Source organism: Onychomys torridus, chromosome 15, assembly GCF_903995425.1.
Source record: "Onychomys torridus chromosome 15, mOncTor1.1, whole genome shotgun sequence".
Lineage (NCBI taxonomy): Eukaryota > Metazoa > Chordata > Mammalia > Rodentia > Cricetidae > Onychomys > Onychomys torridus.
In genome coordinates, this window is record NC_050457.1 from 77,140,467 (window position 1) to 77,163,024 (window position 22,558).

The 22,558-nt window shown below is 48.2% G+C and overlaps 1 protein-coding gene across 3 annotated transcripts; it reads left to right on the forward strand.

The window, feature by feature from the left end:
• Window positions 1-8: 8 nt before the first annotated feature.
• Window positions 9-20,206, forward strand: Tert (telomerase reverse transcriptase). 3 transcript variants are annotated; one of them, XM_036207469.1, is made up of 15 exons: window positions 3,203-3,255; window positions 5,471-5,666; window positions 6,703-6,883; window positions 7,522-7,701; window positions 8,395-8,553; window positions 10,143-10,244; window positions 10,975-11,060; window positions 12,797-12,910; window positions 13,224-13,295; window positions 15,766-15,954; window positions 17,007-17,133; window positions 17,596-17,657; window positions 18,751-18,875; window positions 19,060-19,197; window positions 19,610-20,206. In XM_036207469.1, the coding sequence occupies exons 2-15, from the start codon at window positions 5,503-5,505 to the stop codon at window positions 19,711-19,713; spliced, it is 1,803 nt and encodes a 600-aa protein (XP_036063362.1). In that variant the 5' UTR covers window positions 3,203-3,255; window positions 5,471-5,502; the 3' UTR covers window positions 19,714-20,206. The 3 variants fall into 3 exon arrangements, with proteins under 3 accessions (XP_036063361.1, XP_036063360.1, XP_036063362.1); XM_036207468.1 differs by lacking the exons at window positions 3,203-3,255; window positions 19,060-19,197; window positions 19,610-20,206 and adding an exon at window positions 9-1,265 and having other exon boundaries at window positions 17,596-18,818; XM_036207467.1 differs by lacking the exons at window positions 3,203-3,255; window positions 18,751-18,875; window positions 19,060-19,197; window positions 19,610-20,206 and adding an exon at window positions 9-1,265 and having other exon boundaries at window positions 17,007-17,663.
• The last annotated feature ends 2,352 nt before the right edge of the window (window positions 20,207-22,558 follow it).

The following is a 22,558-nucleotide window of genomic DNA, read 5'->3' on the forward strand; positions in this document are numbered from 1 at the left end:
GCAGAGGCTCTGCGAGAAAGGAGAGAGGAACGTGCTGGCTTTTGGCTTCGCACTGCTGAACGGGCCCCAAGGCGGGCCTCCCATGGCCTTCACAACCAGTGTGCGCAGCTACTCGCCCAACTCGGTGACTAATAGTCTGCGCTACAGTGGTTCATGGATGCTTCTGCTGAGCCGAGTGGGCGACGACCTACTGGTTTACCTGCTGGAGCGCTGTGCGCTCTACCTGCTGGTGCCCCCGAGCTGTGCCTATCAAGTGTGCGGCCCACCTCTGTACCAAATCAGTGCCACTGCGAATACCAGGCTCGCTGTGCCCCTCAGCTACAGGCCCACACGACCAGTGGGTAGGAATTTTACTAATCTTGGATCCACACACCGGGTCAGGAACAGCAGTCACCAGGAAGCACGGAAACCCCTGGCCTTGCCATCTCGAGGTGTGAAACGTCATCTCAGCATCACGGATAAAAGTGTACCTTCATCTAAGAAGGCCAGGAGTGATCTGGCCCTGAGACTGGAGAAGGGACCCGACAGGCAGGCAGTTCCAACCCCATCAGACCCAAGTCCTGCTGAGACCCCCACGGTGTCTACTAGTAGAGCTACCAAGGAAGACTTGTCTTCCAGAGGAAAGGCGCCTGGCCTGAGTCTCTCTGGGTCAGTGTGCTCTAAGCACAAGCCCAGTTCCACATCCCTGCAGTCACCACTGTGCCAAGAAGCCTTTCAGCTCAGACCATTTACTGAGACCAAACGCTTCCTCTACTCCAGGGGAGGTGAGCAAAAGAGGCTGAACCCCTCATTTCTACTCAACAACCTCCAGCCTAGCTTGACTGGGGCCAGGAGACTGGTGGAGATCATCTTTCTAGGTGTGAGGCCTAGGACACGTCGCCTCTCGAGGCGCTATTGGCAGATGCGGCCCCTATTCCAGCAGCTGCTTGTGAACCATGCAAGGTGCTCATATGTCAAACTCCTCAAGTCACATTGCAGGTTTCGGGCAGCAACCGACCAGTTGGCAGATGCCTTGGACCCCAGCCCCTCGCACCTCATTGATTTGCTCCGCCTACACAACAGTCCCTGGCAGGTACATGGTTTTCTGCGGGCCTGTGTCCGAAAGCTGGTGCCTTCAGGTGTCTGGGGTTCCAGGCACAACGAACGCCGCTTCTTTAAGAATGTGAAGCAGTTCATCTCCTTGGGGAAGTATGGCAAGCTCTCACTGCAGGAGCTGATGTGGAAGATGAAAGTAGAGGACTGCCTCTGGCTTCGCAGCAGTTCAGGTGAGCAGAGCTGGTCTCCAGCTGGATGCAGTAGGGCCAGAAAAGGGAGGTAATGAATGCCAAGAACCCAAGTCCTCAGTGGTCCAGTGGCTTTATGCAGTCAATGGTTGGGCAAGTTTCATCTGATCTATCTCTGACTCCAAGCTCCCTCCAGCCCAGTTTGTGCTAACCAAGATTCTTGTCCAAGTCCTGGGGCAGGTTCTCAGTGCTGGGGACACTGGTGAACAGATAAACAGGTGGGGTGCACAGTGGATAGAAATATTGGCGCCTGGTGAGAAGCTCTGGTGAGAGCTCCTACAGGTTATTCGTGATCCCCTCGTGGAACAGTGCCTCGCTGATAACGTCAGGTCAGCCCAGGAACCCATTTGTCCTGGTGGGAAGTGAGGCTCCCGAGGTTTAAGGGTTCTTCGGGTTCACCCAGTGTGCAGATGTACGCTTAAGCTATAATGGTGCAGCTACTCAGTCCAAAAAGGGTAGGCTGGAGGGAGGAGAAATAAATGAAAGCCTTCCTACAGAGAAGATCCCTGTCCCATCTTAGGTATGGGCAGGGAACCAAGAAAGGAGAGCTGAGCCTTGGGAGGTTGTAGAGCCAGGACTCCTGTGCCCTCCCTTGCCTGGTTTAATGTTGAGGTTGGCCCATGCTAGCCAACCCTCCTGTCATCAATCTGTGCATGTATGGAAGGGACCACACTCCCTATCCTGTTCTCCCCTCTCCCAAACTCCTAGGATATTTACAGCTTATGGGGAAAAGATGGTAGAGTCATGTTTGCCCACTGTGGGTGATCCTTGGGAACTTTAAAGGTGAGCCTTTAAAAATACATACATACCCTGCTCTCCCAACTGCAGCACAGAGCCTCTGTGGCCTTTGTAAGTCATCCTGCCTGACGTACACTGTCATCTCATTCCTACACAGCTCCGGGCTCCCTGACCCCCAGCTGTCAGTATCTGTTGCCCAGGGTTACAGAGACATCTCTAGAGGAAAGGAGATACACAGCCCCTCACACATCCTCAGGCAGAGATAGCAGCTCTCCTTATTCTGGACACAAGCTGCTGCTTGCTTAGATGGGACTCTGCCTTATGATTGCTTTTCCAGATGTTTGAACATGTTTCTTCTGCTTCAAGAACTCTTTGACCTTTCATGTCTCTGGACTTTTCTTTAGAACTTTATTCCCACCTCTTCAGGTTTTTGCTGTTTTCTGTCACTATGGGTTGGGTGTTTGGCTATACATTTCCTTCTGGCTTAGCTGCATCTAGTGCTTTCATGTGTGGTAATTTTGGTATCAGTGGTTTGGAGGCATTTTCCACCTGCCATTGCTTTTGGTGGGTTTTGTTGTTGTTGTTTTGATGTATTTATTACCTAGGAATTTTTTTTTTTAATTCCAAATGTGTGAAATATTTTGAATTTTTCTTTTAAACTCTGAATTCTGGTGTTACAGTCTGTATAACACCAGTTATTTGAAGGTGCTGGAAACCTGCACTTCTGCACAGCCAGTTTTCCTAAGTTCATGGTATTTCTGAATGCTGAGGGTTTTGTGTTCTCTCTGTCAGGTATATACAGGAAACATGCACATCTTTCCAGGCCATGAAATAGGAAGAGAGGTGGATACCTCTGTCTCTAACTGGACAACAATTTCTTCTTGTTCTGTTGGTATTCATACGCAACATTGTTAAGTGTATGTACTAGTTTTAAGTTTTTATTTATTTTATTTATTTGAGACAATGTCTTACTATCTAGTCCTAGCTGGCCTAACTTGTTTATAGACAAGGCTGACCTTGAACTCACAGAGATCTGCCATACTCAGCTGGAATTTTTATCTTTCTAATTAGGGAATCTTTGATTGCCAGGATAGTATATCTGTAGTGATTTCTTTTTTTTTTAATGTAAAGATTTTTTTTTTTCCTGAGACAGGTTCTTGCTAAGTTGCTCAGGCTGCCCTCAGATTTGCAGTCCTCAGCTTCCAGAAAAGTGGATTGCAAGCCCACTTGGTAGGTGAGTCTGTCAACTGCTCAGACTGGCTGAACTGGGCTTGCTTTTGGCGGCCTTGCTGTGCCTTTTTTCTCCCTCTAAGTTTTGCTTTTATCACATTCTTATAGTTCTGATGGATCTTTTCACAGCATGCAAGTGAATTTTTTATACATTGCCAGGCCTGCCTGTCACTTAGCTGGAAAGCCACGCTTGCTTGCTTCCTTTCTTTCAGGAAGAAGTGTGTCTGAATGTGCTGCTTCTGTTATTTCCGGTTTGCTGTCACTAGTTTTAATTGTTTTATGTGTGTGGGGTTTTGCTTGTGTGTCTGTGTACCACTTGGATGCCAAGTACCCACGGAAGCCAGAAGAGAGCGTCGGGTTCCTTGATGGAGTTACAGACGGTTGAGAGCCACCGTGTGGATGCTGGGAATCAAACCCTCGTTCCCTGACAAAGCAGCAAGTGCCTTCACAGCTGAGCCATTTCTTCAGCCCGTTTGCTCTTGATTCAGCTGTCTTGCTGTCCGAGTGATCGTGAAGTGCCTTTCCTTGCTCGCGTGAATTTATTCTGTTTTCACGTTTGAGAGAGAAGAAGCTCTGCACACTGCTCTTTGCCAGTGGTCACCTGACATTTGAGCCCTGATGTGCTTGAACTCTGCTCAGCATTTCCACTAGCTTCCTACTTCTCTGCTGATGTAGCTTTGCCTTCAGTCTCTCTACTCCCAAGTTAAACATCATTCTTGTTTTTTGAGGCCACTGCTTATTTAGTTTTAAACTTCTACACCATTTTCTACATTTATTTGTTTTTAATGATTATTTTATGTATATGAGTGTTTTGCCTGAATGTATGTATGTGTACCATGCCATCCATGTCTGGTGCTGGAGCAGACCAGATGAGGGTGTCAGGTCTCACGGAACTGGAGTTACAGGAGGTTGTGAACTACCATGTGGATGCTGAGAAAAACATTGAGAACCTCTGCAAGAGCAGCCAATGCTCTTAACCACTGAGGTATCTCTCTAGTCCCTGAGTCCTTCTTTCTTTGTCCATTCTGTCTTCTGTCTTGTCCCTCCTTCTGGGATTCCCCTTCTCCTGCACAAATTTCCTTCATGGTCATCACTGCTGGTAAACCCAGCTTTATCTGAATAAAGCAGGCCTCCATGGTATCTGGAGATCTTCAGAGGTCCTCAGAAGGACAACTGTCATAGCCCATAGTGCACTGAACCCACATGTCTAGTATGACAATAAGAATAGCCTGTTCTCTGCTTGGCCCTACATGTCTCTGAACTGCACTGCTCAGTGGCAGTGAGTGTGTAGTCTGTGACCCTGTAGTACAGCCTCAATACCCATTGACGTTTGCCTGTGCGTGTGTGGAGGCCTGAGGTTGACATCAGGAGTCTTTTTTTTTTTTTTTTTTTTTTTTTTGGTTTTTCAAGACAGAGTTTCCCTGTGTAACTTTGTTCCTTTCCTAGAACTCACTCTGTAGCCCAGGCTGGCCTTGAACTCACAGAGATCCTCCTGCCTCTGCTGGGATTAAAGGCGAGTGCCGAAGCCGCCGCCGCCACTACCCCTACCCCCCCCCCCCACCTTCACCCCCCCCCCACCCCCCCCACCCCCACCCCCCGGCAGGAATCATCTTTAATTGCCTAGAGTCACTGATTCAGATAGGATCCATTTGTCTTTGCGTCCTTAGCACTAGGATTACAGGCACAAGTCCCTGCAGCTAGCTTTTATAACATGGGTTCTGATGATAGAACTCAGTTTTCATGCCTCTAGAGCAAGCACTTTACCAACTGAGCAGTGTCCCTGGCCCTATCTGAAGACATTCTTAGCTTTAGAGTTGGTAGAAGCTAGGGTCTGCAAAGTCAGTCCATCCCAAAAGATTCACTGGATAGTCACAAAGGTGCTAGGTCAGATTCAGAAGTTGGAAGTGAATGGCTGTTGGGGAAGTGAAAGAGGGCACGAACGTTTCATGCTCAGTCAGCAGCATTTCATCTCTAGTCAGTAGGCCTGCAGGATCCCATCACTGGCATGGCTTTGTCAGGGAACTGAACTCTAGTTTACAACATGCTTAAAAAAAAAAAAAAATTACACACAAAAAGGTTGAACTAGTTTATTAATATATTTTAGAACCCAGCATGTCCAGTGTAACACCTCGTAGGCTCATTTTGGGGTCCCATGGCTTCCGTGCTGGACATTATAGGTCTGGAGTAAGTCATGGTTTTTGAATATCTACTATTTTCAGGGAAGCACTGTGTCCCAGCTGAAGAGCACCGTATGAGGGAAAGGATCCTGGCTAAGTTCCTGTTCTGGCTGATGGACGCATATGTGGTAGAGCTGCTTAGATCATTCTTTTACATCACAGAGACCACATTCCAGAAGAACCAGCTCTTCTTCTACCGTAAGAGTGTGTGGAGCAAGCTGCAGAGTATTGGAGTCAGGTACCACACAAGATCTCTGTTATCAGTGTCTGCTGTTTACGTACACAGACTCCAACAGTGTATGGCACCTGCTAGCCTGCCGATGGACCTTCAGGACATAGACTCCATGTAGTCATGGACTGGAGATCCTGCTTTCTTGCCTGTACAATCCTAAGTTGGACCTGTACCATCTAAAGGATTCCTAGTGTAGGAGGAATTCATACCAAACAGAAGCAGAGCAGCTACCTGTTTGGTCCATGGGTCAGATGGGTTCCACCTTATGTTCACCCCTGAAGGAAGTACCTATGAGGAGCCTCCTCAGTAGGAAACCACAAAGGGTCCACCCTGAGAGCTGGCAGGGGCTCTGAGTGGCTGAGGTTCTTTGCTTATTGAGCTGGGATTTGCTGTCCCAGTAGAAAGTACACAGGCCAAGCTGGGGAGGCAGAGTAGATGGCAGGCAAGGCCTGCAGAGAGCAGACTACCATGTTAATCAGGCAAGGTTTCTCTGGGTAGCCCTGGCTGTCCTGAAACTAGCTCTGTAGAACAGGCTGGCCTTGAACTCAGAGATACCCCTGCTTCTGCCTCCTGAGCACTGGGATTAAAGGTGTGTGCCATCACCACCCAGCTCTATGTGTCATAAGGTCCACCCTACCTGTGTTTGTGGGATCCTTAGCAGCCATCACAGGGCTTCCTGAGTGCTTTGGCTTACATGTACCTGGGGTGGGCAGGGGTGCTTTTTGCTTTCACAACTGTATCTAAGCCAGGATATCCATAGATTGCTTCAAAAGTACCCTGGCCAACTGGACCACCCAAAGGAGGGAATACTGAGGACAGACTATAGGGCCAGACGTCTCAGGTGCCAACACAGGCTACATCATGTACCCTGTTCAGACAGCTCTGGGGGTTGCCTAGTTGGTGTGGGTTGCTATGATCCTGGATGTAGCCCCACAGCATGGCGAGCTGTCAAATGACCCAAGTTCCTAACCACCCTGATGGGATGTGTCTCTTGAATTTACCACGTGCTCATGTCGTAACTCCACAATGCTCTCTGTAACAGGCAACACCTGGAGAGAGTACAGCTGCAGGAGCTGTCGCAAGAGGAGGTCAGGCAGTACCGGGAGGCCTGGCCAGCCATGCCCATCTGCAGACTGCGTTTCATCCCTAAGCCCAATGGTCTCCGGCCCATTGTGAACATGAGTTATCGTATGAGCACCAGAGCCTTTGGCAAGGAGAAGCAGGTGACTTCACTTGGCTCCTGTACTGTGGTTGAGCCTATGCTCTGACTTACACAAAGGCTCATGAAGTTCTAAGCCCTGGGTAGACAAAAGAGGGAAGAGGACGAAGTGATTGTTCCTGAGTCCAAAAATTCAGCATGTGGGAAGGCCCCAGAAATGGGAGATGGTCTCAAGAGCCATAGGGCTTGGGACACAAACCTTGGAGGTACCTCAGGGATCATGCCATGTAGGGTAGATACTATATGGCCTCCATGCTAGAGGCCAAAGTAACCATGGAGCAGCTGTCTCCCACAGCTGGATGTCCATAACAGCTCTGACCCCTCCCAGTGCCTATGTAAGGGGTAGGGGGTGACTTTGTCCTTAGTAATGCCTCAGAGGACAAAGTAAAGCTATTGATGCCTGGAGGACCTTTGTGAGTGAAGATGATCCTGAACCTGACCCCAGTCCAGTGGACATGTCTCCAGAAGGCAGTGCCCTTGGTGGTGGGTGAGAATAGGTTGGGGCAGGTTGGGTGAATGTCCCGAATGCAGTCAAGTGACTTAGCAGGATAAGTCTTCCAAGACTCTGGGCTACAGGAGTCTTTTCTGAGAAATCATTCTGCCAGGTCCCTTTCTAATGTGTCTTCTGTGGCCCTGGCCCAGGCCCAGCATTTCAACAAATGTCTCAAGACTCTGTTCAGCGTGCTCAACTATGAACGGAAAAAACATCCTAACCTTCTGGGGGCCTCTGCACTGGGCTTGAAAGACATCTACAGGATCTGGCGGACATTCGTGCTGCGTGTACGCACTCTGGACCCGGCACCCAGGATGTACTTTGTTAAGGTGGTCATTTGGACTCCTGTCCATCACATTTGCTCTCGTGGTCTGGGCTCTAGGGACCTCCTTGGAGCAGCCAACACGGGGTGACTTATTGTAGGCTCAAGCTGGTGATTGAGAGTGTTGGCCTGCTACCATAGGTAGGCCAAAGATGCCATGGCCTTCAATTCTCTTAGGAGCAGGGGGTCCCCATTCTTCTGGGATAACCAGCTCCCAAAATAGCCTTGAGCTCCATATGGGTTCCCTGGACAGTGCACTCCAACTCCTCTGGGATCCACCCTGTAGGAAAATCCCATTGGATGCTGAGTCCCATTCAGAGAAGTAGCTATGCTTGACTCTACCACCAGGGCCTGGATGCTTCAGTATCTTGGTTAGGCAGGGGCTCTTGTAAGCTCTAGGGCTCTACAAGGAGAATGTAGGCTTTTCTTATCCTAGGGTCCTCAATCTGGGGTAATGGGCTAGAGAAAGGAATGTAGGCTCACTATGCCCCAGGGTCCTTTGTCTGGAACAGGAAATTTGTGGGATGGGCATGTGTGGCTAGGCTGGTACAGGAGCATGGAGTATCTTTCTTCCGTTTTTCTCTATCTCCTGCAGGGTTTGCTTAAAGACAGGTTGGAACCCAGATACTAAGGACAGAGCCAGCAGGACCTCTGGGCCTGGGCCCAACCATGCTTAGTAGTGTTCACATGTGTTCCACAGGCAGATGTGACTAGGGCATATGATGCCATCCCCCAGGACAAGCTTGTGGAGATTGTTGCCAATATGATCAGACACTCAGAGAACACATACTGTATCCGCCAGTATGCAGTGGTCCGAAAAGGTCGCCAAGGTCAAGTCTACAAGTCCTTTAGGAAGCAGGTAAGACCATCGTGGACTTTTATCTATGCTGTGAGCATGTTGGTGGCACAGACTTCTCATGTCATGACTATCTAGGATCTGTCAGTGACACAGTGAGGCTGTGACTTCGGTGTCCATGATGCCAGTGATCATTTGTCTGACCCCAGCCTGCCTCCCTCTACAGGACTCCCAATGGAGCTTATATCTGCAGCTATCTGCAATATCTAACCCAATATCTTCAACTATCCTCCCACGCTCTGGAACAGCTTGTTCATTTGCACATCCAATGTCCTCTTCAGTAGGCAGGTGGGGCCTGCAGGTTTAAAGGTGGAGGAATTTGCACAGAGTTCAGGCCTGAGAGAGGTGCAAGGTGACTTCCTTTCCCTGTATATAGGGCACACGAGACTCACAGGCAAACTTCAACTATACATGTGTGATAGTGCAGAGGCCATGTGGCTTCTGCACCAAGGGCATATTCATAATTACTACCCCCAGATGATTCCTTCCCTGCTCTGGCCAGAGCACCCATCATGGTGCCTCTGTAGAGGCTAGAGGACAATGTGTAGGAGTTAGTTTTCTCCATCCACTACATGGGTCTGGGGATTGAACTTAGGTCATTAGGTTTGGTGGTAGGTGTCTTTACTTGCTAAGCCATCACACCAACCCCAGGTAAATACCTGAAGTTAAACATTTCTCTTTAAGAGCCCTCAAGTAGTACCGTACATACTCTGGCATTTTGCCAGTTCATTATCTGCAGTTCAAAATCTTCATTATTTATTGCAATTTTTGATAGCCTCTTGGTTATTTAGAAGCATGTTGTTTAATTATTTTGAAAATGCAGGCATCGCCTATATATCTTGCTATTCTTTTCTAGGTTAATTCTTGTACTTTAACTACTCTGGGTGACTTTACTCCTGGCACTACAGCAAACCCACTTGGCACATGGTTTTTTGTTTGTTTGTCTGTTTTATTTTGTGCTATTGTAGGTTAATTGTACTTAATAATATGACATCTTTATATGTGTGTATAATGCATTTTGACCATACTCACACATGTACCCTGATATGGAAATTTTAAGGCTCAAAGCCAATGTTCAGTCTCAACATATGAGAGAACAGAGCAGAAGTATTTCGAGAACATCCAAGGTTACTTAGAGACTCCATGTTTACGTGTCTGGATGCCTCACACCTGGCATGTTTGGAATTGTTCCTGTACTGTCAGTAGATGGTGCTGTATTCCTTCCATTGACATCCTGTCTGGAGACATGGGTCTTGCTGGCCGCTGGATAAAAAGCAGGCATCCTAGAGAGTCTGTTGCAGGAGATGAAGGAGCCATCCCTTCCCTATTCCTGTCAGCTCTTCTTCCTGTCTGCACGCTGTCTCCGTGGAGAAGTCGGGGTGCTGCTTGTGTTGTGATCATTGGTAACTACAGCATTATGGGGGTGTCTGACCTGAGGAAAGCCAACTGTGGCTTTCTCTCTCTTCCTTACTAGACTCTGTGATGAAGTGGCCCCACATTGTTCTATGGTTGAACTGTGCTGTGGCTGTCCTGGCCAGAAAACCGTGTGTCTCTCTGGTTCCTTTCAAGTATTCACCTCTTCTTTGCTGCAGGTCTCCACCCTCTCTGACCTCCAGCCATACATGGGCCAGTTCGTGAAACATCTGCAGGACTCAGATGGCAGTGCGCTGAGGAACTCCGTTGTCATTGAGCAGGTCCTCAGACTCCCCGTTAATGGGCCACCTAGTGGAGCCTTCCACCCCTACTGGTCTATTTGCTTCAGTGCAGAAATGTGACCAACATGCTCCTTGGTAGAGAGTTCCCATGACCAGAGCTACTCTTCCTGGTCACAGTCCCATGACATGCCCAAGGCCCCCAATAGCTACTAAGGTGGGCATGCTTTTGCTTTGAAGTGTCCTTTTTACCCTCAGGTTCCCAAACTCCAGCTGATCCATCAGTGAACTGGTAAAAAGATCTCCTTCAGTTCTGATCTTGAGACCATACGACAGTTCACCTGCTTTGGTGGACAAGTTGGACTTGATCTGTGGCCCCCATCTTGGTCCATTATGTCAGAGGCAGTGTTTCCCTACACCACACACAGGGGATCTCCTCCCACAAGTCAGTGGTTCTACAGAACCTTCTTTGTACATATTCTACCTTTGGGCAGCCGTGCTCACTGAGACCTTTGGATGATTTTCTTTTGGCTCATTAGGGTACTGTATGAGCTCTAAGTTTCCAGACCTAGTGCTATAAGAACATAAAAGGTTACATTACTGCTTTGTAAGTTGTATACCCTGTCACCTTGAGTCAAATTCAACCTGGTCACTTGACTGTGGCCCCACCCCTGCTTTACCGTGAACACTTGGTCTTGAGGAAGCATCTGGTGGCGACCTCCTGCAACACTCCTCATCCTCATCCTCTCTGTCTGCATGTCTGCTTTTCCAGAGCTTCTCTCTGAATGAGTCCAGCAGCAGGCTATTTGACTTCTTCCTGCACTTTATGCGTAACAGTGTCGTGAAGATTGGTGGCAAGTAGGCACCGGCATGGGGCAAATGGGCAGAGGGTGGGTAGAGGCTGGGCAGGTACAGGTAGGCAGAGGCCATCCTGACTGCTAAGCAGGGTGCTCACTAACTGGCCACAGCACTTAGAACTCTGTCTGACTGGCTGCCTCTGCCTCATTCCTTCCTCCCCACTCCCCTTTGTAGAATTTCCTTGACCTTCTGCTGGCTGAGCCATAGGGCTGCCTACCCATGGGCCTTGTGAGCTCCTGGCTAAGCATGGCCCCAGTGAAGTTAATAGTTCTGTATACCTGGAGCCCCTGTTGTCACTTTGACAAAATGGCAGGGGCACCTCCCCTGTGCAGCCAGGCATGGGATACATGTAGCATCAAGGAAGGAAGTGCAGCACCCATGGCTGGGTCCCCAAGACTCCATGAGTTACAAGCCAGACCAGGTGCCCTTCAAAAAGCACTGATGTGGTGAAGGGAGCCCAGACTGGCTCAATGCTGGAGCTGCCTAACAGCCCATCAGCCTGAAAAAGACTTGCTTTGTGTGTATGAATCAGATGTCAGGCTGAGTGTTTGAACATTTGGTTGGACCTTCTGCACCCAAAGCCCCTACGTGGAGAATGGAACTCTGGTTATGCACTTGGCTCCTTTTTGCTGGCCTGGTAGGAGCCCACAATGAGTGCCAATACAGAGCAGAATTTCAGGCTCACACCCAGGCTTCCTAGAGATGAGGTCAGGCAGTGCAAGAAATATCTGATTATCAAAAGTCACATTATGTATTAGGATGTAATTGGAAATATTAGATATGTGTGCTGGGAGAGCAACCACAAGCTACACGCGTACAACTGGGTGTATTTTCACAAACATAACAAAGGTGCTCCTGAGTCCTAACAGTACTGAGCACAGATCTGTGAATCTGTCCATGTGGTAGTTAACTTAGTCCTCAAGTGGGTCAGCCTGATATGCTGAAAAGTCAGATCTGTGTGCACCGTGCCTGGAGAGCTTCCTGACAGTTACTCCAGCAGAGGGGATTGAGTCAGTGCAAGGGTTAAAGGTCAGCTCACACCTACTCTTTCTCACATATGGGTTCCCTGGGTAAGTTTCCTGTCCTGATCATCTGAAGGCACCCACCCCTGCCAGCACCTGCATGCATGTTTGATTGAAGAGTGCCATTATGTTCTCTTTGAAGAAGGCACTAACATTTTCACATGGCTATTACCTGGAATGTTTCTTCACTAATAATCTGTTACTGATTGCTTATCACTCTTGTTTAAAAATCTAAAAATTTAAAATTAAAAAAAAAAAAAAAACAAGCCAGGTGGTGGTGGTGCACGCCTTTAATCCCAGTACTCGGGAGGCAGAGCCAGGAGGATCTCTGTGAGTTCGAGGCCAGCCAGGTCTACCAAGTGAGTTCCAGGAAAGGCGCAAAGCTACACAGAGAAACCCTGTCTCGAAAAACCAAACCAAAACAAAACCCTGGAGTCAGTGAATAGGGATGTAGTCCCCTCCACTCCAGGTTGTAGTAAGAGTGGGGAATGGGAGAGATAAGGGTGGTACTTAATCTGGCGTCCTTTTAGGTCTTGGCAACTGATGGTAGTAGATACTACTATTTGTATATGTGGCCTTTGAGCATGTTTACAGAATGGTGTCTGTATATTCATGTGTGTCTGTGTACATATTTATACATGGGGGTTTGTCAAATATGTGTACGAAGCCCACTGTGGCTGCTGCTTCTGACCATAACCATCCCACCACCCCCAGATGCTATGTCCAGTGCCAGGGCATCCCCCAGGGCTCCAGCCTGTCCACCCTGCTCTGCAGTCTGTGTTTTGGAGACATGGAGAACAAGCTATTTGCTGAGGTGCAGAAGGATGGGTAAATGCTTCTTTTTACTGTTCCAAGGGTCCAGGTCATAAGTTGGCATATCTTCATGCATTATGTTTCTAGCTCACTGAGGGGGTGTTATAGTTGCTTTATGTCCAATATATAAAGGCCATTGCCTTCACTTCATGAAAACCTATGAAGGGTCCCAGAGCTATTTCTGTTAGGAAGTCAGGGAAACTGTTATTTATCTTCTTTTGAAATAGCATTTTGTTTTGTCTTTGCACATTCCAATACTTAAAATGTTTTAGCTTGGATCTCTTATGGGTGAATTCTATGTGAAACATGTCAACATGTCTCATCTTAGGCTGCTTTTACGTCTTGTCGATGACTTTCTGTTGGTGACACCTCACCTGGACCAGGCAAAATCCTTCCTCAGGTAAGGCCCATCATGCCTGGGTTTCTGCTGTATGATTGTGATGTATGTATGGCTGAGGCAACACATGTAGTTGGTTTGTAATTTTGTGTGTCTGGACCTCGTGTTGTCACCAAGACCTAGTGGCATCTCTTCTAAGTGTCAGGGGCACTTCACCTGTGCAGCAAGGCATGGGATACCTGCAGCACCAAGGACGAGATGTGGCACCCATGGCTGGTCCAGCTTGGTCTCACCGTGGATGCCATGTGCTGAGAGACAACCCCATACCTCCCAGCTGAGCCCACAGAAGGCTGTTTACAGGGGCCTGGGGCGCTAAGCCCTTCTGGGAGATGTGCTGTCCCTAAGTATAGCTGTCTTAGTGAAGAGACACCATAAACACAGCAACTCTGTTTGTTTGTTTGTTTGGTTGGTTGGTTGTTTTTTTTGAGACAGGGTCCCTCTGTGTAGCTTTGGAGCCTTTCCTGGAACTCACTTTGTAGACCAGGCTAGTCTTGAACTTACAGAGATCCTCCTGCCTCTGCCTCCCAAGTGCTGGAATTAAAGGCGTGCACCACCACTGCCCGGCCCACAGCAACTCTTATAAAAGAAAACATTTAATTGAGGCTGGCTCTCAATTTCAGAGGTTTGGTCCATTATCATCACAGTGAAATGCATGGCAGCATGCAGTAAGACATAGTGCTGGAGAGGTAGCTGAGAGTTAGTTCTACATCTTTAGTCAGCAGGCAGCAGAAAGTAAACTGTGAGCTGGGCGGTGGTGGTGCACGCCTTTAATCCTAGCCCTCGGGAGGCAGAGGCAGGCAGATCCCTGTGAGTTCAAGGCCAGCCTGGTCTCCAAAGCAAGTTCCAGGAAAGGCGCAAAGCTACACAGAAAAACCCTGTCTCAAAAAACCAAAAAAAAAAAAAAAAAAAAAAAGAAAGAAGAAAGTAAACTGTGTGCCACACTAGGCATAGCTTGAGCACATGAGACCTCAAAGCCCCGTTCCAGTGACACCCTTCCTCCAACAAGGCCACACCTCCTAATATTCCAAACATTCAAACATATGAATCTATGGGGCCACACACATTCAAACCACCACAAGAGCCATTCCTGACAACTTTGAGACTTCACATCACACCATGAAGGAAAGGCCCTGGGTGAACAGGTCCAAGGCTCTGTGAAGTAATTTTTCTTTATGGATTGTTAGGAAGAGACCAGAGAATTTGGACTTACCAAACATTGGTGTTTTGAGACATAGCTGTTGCATCAGGAGTGGTCATCTTTCTTATATAATAATATTCATACTACTAGTAGGTTATAGTGTGTATTCCAGGCTGTGTTTATAGTATGTATCAGGTCAGGGTTATGGCATATCTGGTTGTAAAGTTAATTTTTTTGTGGCTCAAGCTAGAATTGGGCATTGCAGCCCTGCTTCAGAGCAGGGACTATCAACTGAGGTTCTCAGACACTACAGAGTCTGGGGGCTCCCTCAGATCATGTATTATAGAGCAGGTCCCTAGAGGCACTGTGAAGTTTGTAGACTTCCTTTTAGGATAATTGACAAGAGAGGGAAAACCTGAAAGTGGTTAATTAAGCTGAGCTCTCAGAAGCTGTCACCATCGAGGTGTTGGTGTTTCCATTATCCACTGGCCTGTCTGGTGAAAACACTAAATGCTGTCCAGTTCCAAATCTGCCCAGCAGGGCTCTGTGCAGCCTGCCTGTACTTCCTAGCATAGTGTCCTGGAGCCCAAGTAGGCCGTGCATGTCAAGGTCAGTAGAATCAGGTGAGAACAGCCCTGGTGCTGGGGACAGAGGACACTGCTGCTGTTGAGGAAAGTTCCAGAAGTCAGGGAAGTGGCTCTGGATCAATGTCAGGTCACTAGGTGACAGGACCACTAGGTGAAGCTGTCTATGGACATCTGTAGGAAAGATAGACTGCAAGGAGCTGGCCAGGGCAGCTACAAGGACTGACTAGAGTCTACAGTACACAGGCAGGTAGATGACATCACACGGCCACACCCCCGGGACAGGAGCCAGACCACTGCCAACTGCCACCAAGAGTTCACCATGAGAAAGGGTACAAATCTGCCTTTGACTCACGGGGAGATCTGACCCACAAAAAGTCTATTAGCATTTGCTGGTAGGAAAAGCAGTCCACATCTACAGGGACCTCAAAGTAGCTATGAGAAAACAGGCTTTTGGGTAATAGGGAAAGGATGCCTTACTACATGGGTGCTAAGATACGACCATCAGAGGGTCATGTGACTTTCCCACTTGTTTGATGCATGGCCATCTTCTTCTGAGCTGGCCCTTTTGCTGTATTGCTTACACAGAAGACAGGAGCTAGGCTGCAGTCCAGAGCAAGACTGTGCCTGACGTTCCGTCAGGTACCCACAAGGACCCACTCTCTCTGGTCCCAGAACACCTCTGGGTATTTTTGTGGCATGTGCCGAGTGCTTCCAGGGTCCCATAACCAGTGTTTCCTCCCTTACTCAGCACCCTGGTCCGTGGCATTCCTGAGTACGGCTGCATGATAAACTTGCAGAAGACAATGGTGAACTTCCCTGTGGACAGTGGTGCCCTGGATGGTGCAGCTCCACACCAGCTGCCTGCTCACTGCCTGTTTCCCTGGTGTGGCTTGCTGCTGGACACTCAGACTCTGGAGGTGTTCTGTGACTACTCTGGGTAAGCACATGTCTCTGGATAGCAATCTGTGCTGCTTAAGCCCTCGTAAAATGGCTTAGTGTGTGCTTAGACTCTGCACATATTCACATAAGCTTTGAGTCAGTCAGGCTAAGGCAGCATCTCCAGGAAGTGACACTCGCTTGTATTATGGTCCTTAGAACACCCATTCATTTTTCCTATTAATTCCACGTCTTTGTATCTATCCTGAAAAAAAAAAAATCAGAGACTACCAAAGATTTTCCCTGAGCATTTACAGTGGCGAGGCCAGTTTGTCTTGCACTTTGACCTAAGCAGTGGCCCAGAAGACACTGCAGAGCACAGGAAGCAGCCTTGTTCTGCTGTGGACACCACATTTTCAAACAGGATTGAATGGCAGAAACCCCATTTCAACATCCAAGTGTTCAAAACCATGTGTAGAAGTAGGACTGGAACTGGGGAGGGAACTGGGGTAGTGTGTTTGCTGTGCAAGAATGAGGATCTGAGTTCAAATCCCACATAAAAAGCCGGTGGTTACACGCACCTGTAACCCTAACACTATGGGTAGAGATGGAGAAAAGTTGGTCATAGGGGCTTGCTGGTTGCCAGCCTAGCTCCAGGTTCTGTGTCAGGAAATAATGTGGAGTATGAAAGCGGGACACCCCTTCCTCTGGCCTCCATCCATATGCACAGGCATGCACTCGCAATGCGTAAAACACCTATACCTGTGTTCGTCTTTGAGGATGAAGGTTTCTGTGTGGTTCATGTTTCTTTCTGAACTGTGAATTTTGACGGCTCTTATTTGCCACTGATGAGCAAAGATGTTTGTTGATCCCGAGCCTGGATAAAATGGATATTGTTCACTACATCTGATTAGGTTTGATTGTCCAGGGCTCTGGGTGGTGCTGTGAGCATGTACCAAGGGCTGGAGTGTGTTCCATGTGTGAAGGTCTATCCCTATGTTAGACCTTAGTGTGTGGCAGAAGGAGGACAAGAGGTGAAAGGGCATTGGCGCTAGTCTCTCAGAGGAGGGGTTAGTGTGGGAATCACACAGGTCGGGTATCTTTGTGCTGCAGTTACTCCCGGACCTCGATTAAGAGCAGCTTCACCTTCCAGCGTGTCTCCAAGGCTGGTAGGAAAATGCGACACAAGCTCATAGCTCTTTTGCGGTTGAAGTGTCACGGTCTGTTTCTAGACTTGCAGGTAAGCAGATGGGCAGCCACTAATATGTTGATCTTTTGTCAGGTCCTGTTCTTTGTGTGGGGGTATGTGCATAGATACATGTATGTGCGTATGGGTACAACTGTGTGTGTGGAGCATGTAGACATCTATATGTGACTGAGGATCTTTGAGCATCCACCTGCTCATCTCCATCACTTTTCCAATACTGTCATTGCTCCCCACAGAGAGGTTCCCTGGATCCTGGGCTTGGCCTTGGGCTCTCAGGCCCTTGCTGCTGAGTTCTCTGTCTAGGAGGGGCCATTGTGGTAGGCTTTGGCCTCTGCTTCTTCCTGCTTCCTCCTCTCTTGATGACACCTAGGAGCCTGGCTGGATTTCCAGGGTCTTCCACACAAGTGGCTTTCTTATCCCATTTGACAACAAGGAAAGTGTTTATTTGTGATCTGAGGGATGTTGCTGATGGTTCTCTTTCTACTGGGACTCTAGATGAACAGCCTCCAGACGGTCTGCATCAATGTGTACAAGATCTTCCTGCTTCAGGCCTATAGGTGAGTCATGGGCTGTGCCACCACTAGAGGGAGGCACAGGCCAGAAACGCCAGCCATGCTGTCTGCTGGGGCTTTCACGCTTAAGGTAAAGCTGGCTAGTTGCTCCCAAAAAGCAGCATTCAGTTGTGTCTCCACATAGCTCTGTATCTGTCAGATGAGAACCTCTTCTGGTCTCCCTGTGCTGGAAGTACAGATGACCTAATGTGCTGACCAGAGCTTGTGGCTGGCTATCTTGAGACAGGAGGGGCTGGGGTGGAGACTCCCAAGAAAGCACCTCAGAAGGCATAGGATGAGAAAGGAAGCATAGAATCAGATCTATTGCTGATGGTGTCTTGCACTGCAGAAGTCATGACAGGGCACAGCCTAAAGCCACCTGGCCGTCATGGTGCCCCACATATTGCCTTGTGCTTCTGGGACACTTTTGTCCTTGGTTGGTCCTAGACCTGGGGCTGGTGGCTGATCAGTGGGATCCATTCCCAGGTTTCAGGTAGTGAAATATCTCCACCTGAATTCAGGTTCATTAGGCCAGACCCCATGACATTACACAGCATGGCCCTTTCTTCTCAAGTGTCCTATAGGGATGGGATTGGCTTCCCATGACTCATGAAAAGAGGGCTGCTCCAAAGATTTGTAACAGAGGACAGAATTCTGCCTGGAGTTGGCAGACGGTCACACCAACCACAGGCCAGATTTATGCCACTGTGGATCTGGCCTCCTTCTAAGTCCCCTCCCTGGTCACTGGAGCTGAGTGTGGGAAGAGCTTGTGCTGTGGAAGACTGGGCACAGTTTCAATGCCAGGCAATTTACTCTTGCTGTGATGTGAGGTGAGAGTGCATGAGGCGCCTGGGAAGAGACTAGTTCTGTGGCAGTATACGTGTACGAAGACATGTGTGCACACACACACACATGCTGTGTGTGTATGCGCATGTAGTGGTAAGTTCATTTGTGCATGCAATTACATGATTCAATGCATGTGGTGCCCATAAATCTGTGTGTGTAATTCACATGTATGCACAGACAAGAGCTTGTTTTTGTATACACGGGTGTATACATTTACCAAGGGCCCTCCCCCAACACTGTGACTCCTGCCTAGGTTCCATGCATGTGTACTTCAGCTCCCCTTTGGCCAGCATGTTAGGAAGAACCCCACATTCTTCCTGGGCATCATATTCAGCATAGCATCCTGCTGCTACTCCATCCTGAAGGTCAATAATGCAGGTGCGTGGATGGGGCAGGGCCAGCGTTCTTATGCAGTGGGTGGGCATCCTGCACTCACTCAGGAGATAATCAACTGTCATTGCTGGGCCTAGGGGCTAGTAGGTCAGAAGGATGTTGAGAACGCCTTGGAGGGCAGGAAGGTCTGTGGCCAGCTGGGTCCTTCAGCCTCCATCTGCTTCCCCAGGAATGACACTAAGGATCAAGAGAGCCTCTGGTTTATTTCCTCCTGAAGCTGCTCGTTGGCTCTGCTACCGAGCCTTCCTGCGCAAGCTGGCTGGTCATTCTGTCATCTACAAGCGTCTCCTGGGAACTCTCAGGACAGGTAAGTGAACTCCCTCCAAATGGCCCCCAAATCTACCCTTGAACACTGAGTGCCTGGGTGAACTCGAAGGCAGACTGTAGATGCCAAGCCCTGGGTGGGTGAAGCTAGGCTTCTAGACCACAGCTTCCTACTTCTGCCTTCCTGCTCCCTCTGTTCTGCTGCTTACCTCAGGAAAGGCCAATGGGGCAACACATTTCACTTTCAGGAACCTTCTGATCCCTGCCTGGTCCCTTCACCTCCTCCACTCTGCTGCTTCCTAGATGCCGGGAAGGATCCTCATGTTTCTGTGGTGGTAGTGGTGGTGTGTTTGTGGGTGAGGCTCCTGCCCACACATGGCCAGGACTTGACCTAGGTAGGCTAAGGGACTACCTCACCTCTTTGGAATGAAATTTGAGTATGTTCTCTGTTGCAGCCCAAAGACGGCTGGGCCGGAAGCTCCCAAGGACTACAATGACCATCCTTAAGGCTGCAGCTGACCCAGCCCTAAGCACAGACTTTCAGACTATTTTGGACTAACTCTGTCTCCTTCAGCTGGATGAACATGGGCATTGTAGCCCCACCACTCCTGGATCCATGCCACAAGAGGGACCAGCCTGTTGTGGGGCTAGGTTGCCCTCCAAAACCTTTGTGTCATGGGTGGTAGTGTGGAAGCTTGTCCCAGTACTCTGTTTCCTGTGGTGGGCTTGATTTCCTTCCTGATGCCCTCCAGGAAGCAGATCCCACCCCTTTCAGTGTCAAGGATCCACTAGTCACCAACACCAAAAGGAGGTAGAAGACGTATGGGCACTGGAACCATGTGGACAGGTGTGAGATGCCTGGCCCTGGTGTCTTTTCATGTCTAACCACGGAGTCTTTCCTAGTGGGGTCAGAGTGTCTCAGAGATGAAGACAGGACTTTGAGCCAGTAACCTAAATTACAGCCTGAATATACTCTGAATTCAGGTGACTGAATGTCTTGTTACTTTTGTTGTTATTGTTGTTATTTTAGCCTTTGCTATCCCAGAACTCTCTCTGTAGCCCAGACTGGCCTTGAACTCTCAGAGATCCACCTGCCTCTGCCTCTGCCTCCCAAGTGCTGGGATTAAAGGCGTGTGCTGCCGCCACCACCACCACCTAGATGTCTTGTTACCTTTCCATTGTGATAAAACAACATGACCAAGATATTTTTTTTAAAGGCATTTATTTGGGGCTTACAGTCTTAAAGGGTTAGAATCTATGATCATCATGGTAGGGAGCATGGCAGCAAATCAGCAGGCATGATATCTTTCCACACCTAACCATGGAGTCTTTTCCAATGGGCCAGTGGAGTCAGAGTGTCTCAGAAATAAAAACAGGACTTTGGGCTGGTGTGGTGGTTTGAATAGGTATGGTCCCCATAGACTCATGTATTTAAATGTTTGGCCTTAGGGAATGGCACTATTAGAAGGTGTGGCCTTGTTGGAGGAAGTGTGTCACTGTGGGGACTGGCTTTGGAGGTCTCATATGTGCTCAAGCTATGCCCAAAACACAGACGACTTCTGCAGCTGTGAATCCAGATGTAGAACTCTCAGCTCCTCCAGCACCATTTCTGCCTGCACACCATCATGTCCCACAATGATGATAATGGACTAAACCTCCTCTGAAACTATAAGTCAAGCCACCCCCAGTTGAATGTTTTTCTTTATAAGACCTGCCATGGTCATATTTACAGCAATAGAAACCCTAACTGGGACAGCCAGGAACCTAAATTACATTCAGGTGACTGCATGTCTCAGTGACTTTTCTATTGCTGTGATAAAACACATGACCAAGGCCACTTATATAAGCAGAGTTTTTCCATTGGAGCAGTAGCTGAGAGTTTATATCTTGATCCACAAGTACAAGGCAAAGAGGGTTAACTGGGAAAGGGTGGGAGTCTTCTATTTTTATTTTATTTTTTACAGTATTCTCAGAGTCCACTTTAATTTTCAGTGATAGTCTGACAAATACTTAAGACAGTGGTGAAAGTTGAAATCACACTGGGAACATTTCATAAGTTCTCGAAGCTAAGATTCCTTGGCAGCATTTGACAGTAATCACTGTGATTATCTACTGAGATCACTGACAGGGTGACATATAGTACTGAACCAGGCAGGAGTCATGCGCAAATAAAGAGGAAATCATGAAATTGTTGTTTGTTATCATACTTGATTGAAGTCCCACTCAAAAAGACTTCTACTCATGCTTTCTGATTTCCGCCCCCTTTGGTTTTTGTTTTGTTTTGTTTTGTTTGTTTCAAGACAAGGCCTCATGATATAGATCTTGGCTGTCCCAGAACTCACTATGTAAACTAGGCTGGCCTCAAACTCACCTAGATCCACCTGCTTCTGCCTCCAAGTGCTAGGACTAAATGCCTCTGCCACTGTTCCCTAGCTTGTTTCCTGAGTTATTAACCACTGGTTCCACACTATGCATCACAAAGCCCCGTTCAAACTGCCTGTCCATGTCCTATGCATAAACGTTTTCATTGTAACCTAATCCTTCCTTCAAATTTTGTGAGTCTTCCATCTTTGAGACTAAACCCTTTGCTCAGCCCACACAACTAAAGTCTTATCTTCTTCCTTTTGCTCTTCCTTTTATTTTTTAAACGTTTTTTTTTTTCATTTTTCCCTTTTATTGAAAATAGATTCTTTTTTCATACAGTACATATCTTGATTATAGTCCCCTGCCTCTACTCCCTTCAGTTTGCCCACACCTCCCCTCCTGCTGGATCCCTTTCTGTCTCTATTAGAAAAGAACAGGGTTGGGGATTTAGCTCAGTGGTAGAGCTCTTGCCTAGCAAACGCAAGGCCCTGGGTTCGGTCCTCAGCTCCAGCAAAAAAAAAGAAAAGAACAGACTTCTAAGAAATGCCACCAAACATGATAAAATAAAATAAAACAAAAGCCATTGCATGGAGGCTGGACAGGGCAACTCAACAAAAGGAAAAGAGCCCCCAAGAACAGATACAAGAATCAGAGACCCACTCATTCACACACTCAGGTCCATACAAATACTAAGCTGCAAGCTGAGGACCTGGTGCAGACCCATGCTGGCCCTGTGCAGTCTTCGTAGGTTTATATGAGACTCCCTTAGTTAATTCAGGGGCCTTTGTTCTTCTGGTGTCCTCTATTCCCTCTGGCTTTTAACACATTTTCTGCTTCCTCTTTCTCAGGTTCCCTGAGGTTTGAGGGGAGGGATTTGATGAAGACATCCCATTTAGGGCTGTGTGTTCCAGTGACTTGTCTGTATAATGTCTGGTTGTAGGTCTGCATCTGCTCCCTTCTGCTGCAGGAGGAAGTTTCTCTGATGATGACTGAATAAGGCACTGATCTATGAGTATAGCAGAATATCACTAGGAGTCATT

What these genes read in the sequence shown, in the direction of transcription:
- Tert (XM_036207467.1), top strand. Translation starts at nt 83, where the DNA reads ATGGCCTTCACAACCAGTGTGCGCAGCTACTCGCCCAACTCGGTGACT. An exon ending in ACTCCGTTGTCATTGAGCAG is followed by an intron (nt 10,245 to 10,974) that starts GTCCTCAGACTC and finishes CTGCTTTTCCAG; the next exon opens with AGCTTCTCTCTGAATGAGTC. An exon ending in GTGTTCTGTGACTACTCTGG is followed by an intron (nt 15,955 to 17,006) that starts GTAAGCACATGT and finishes TTTGTGCTGCAG; the next exon opens with TTACTCCCGGACCTCGATTA.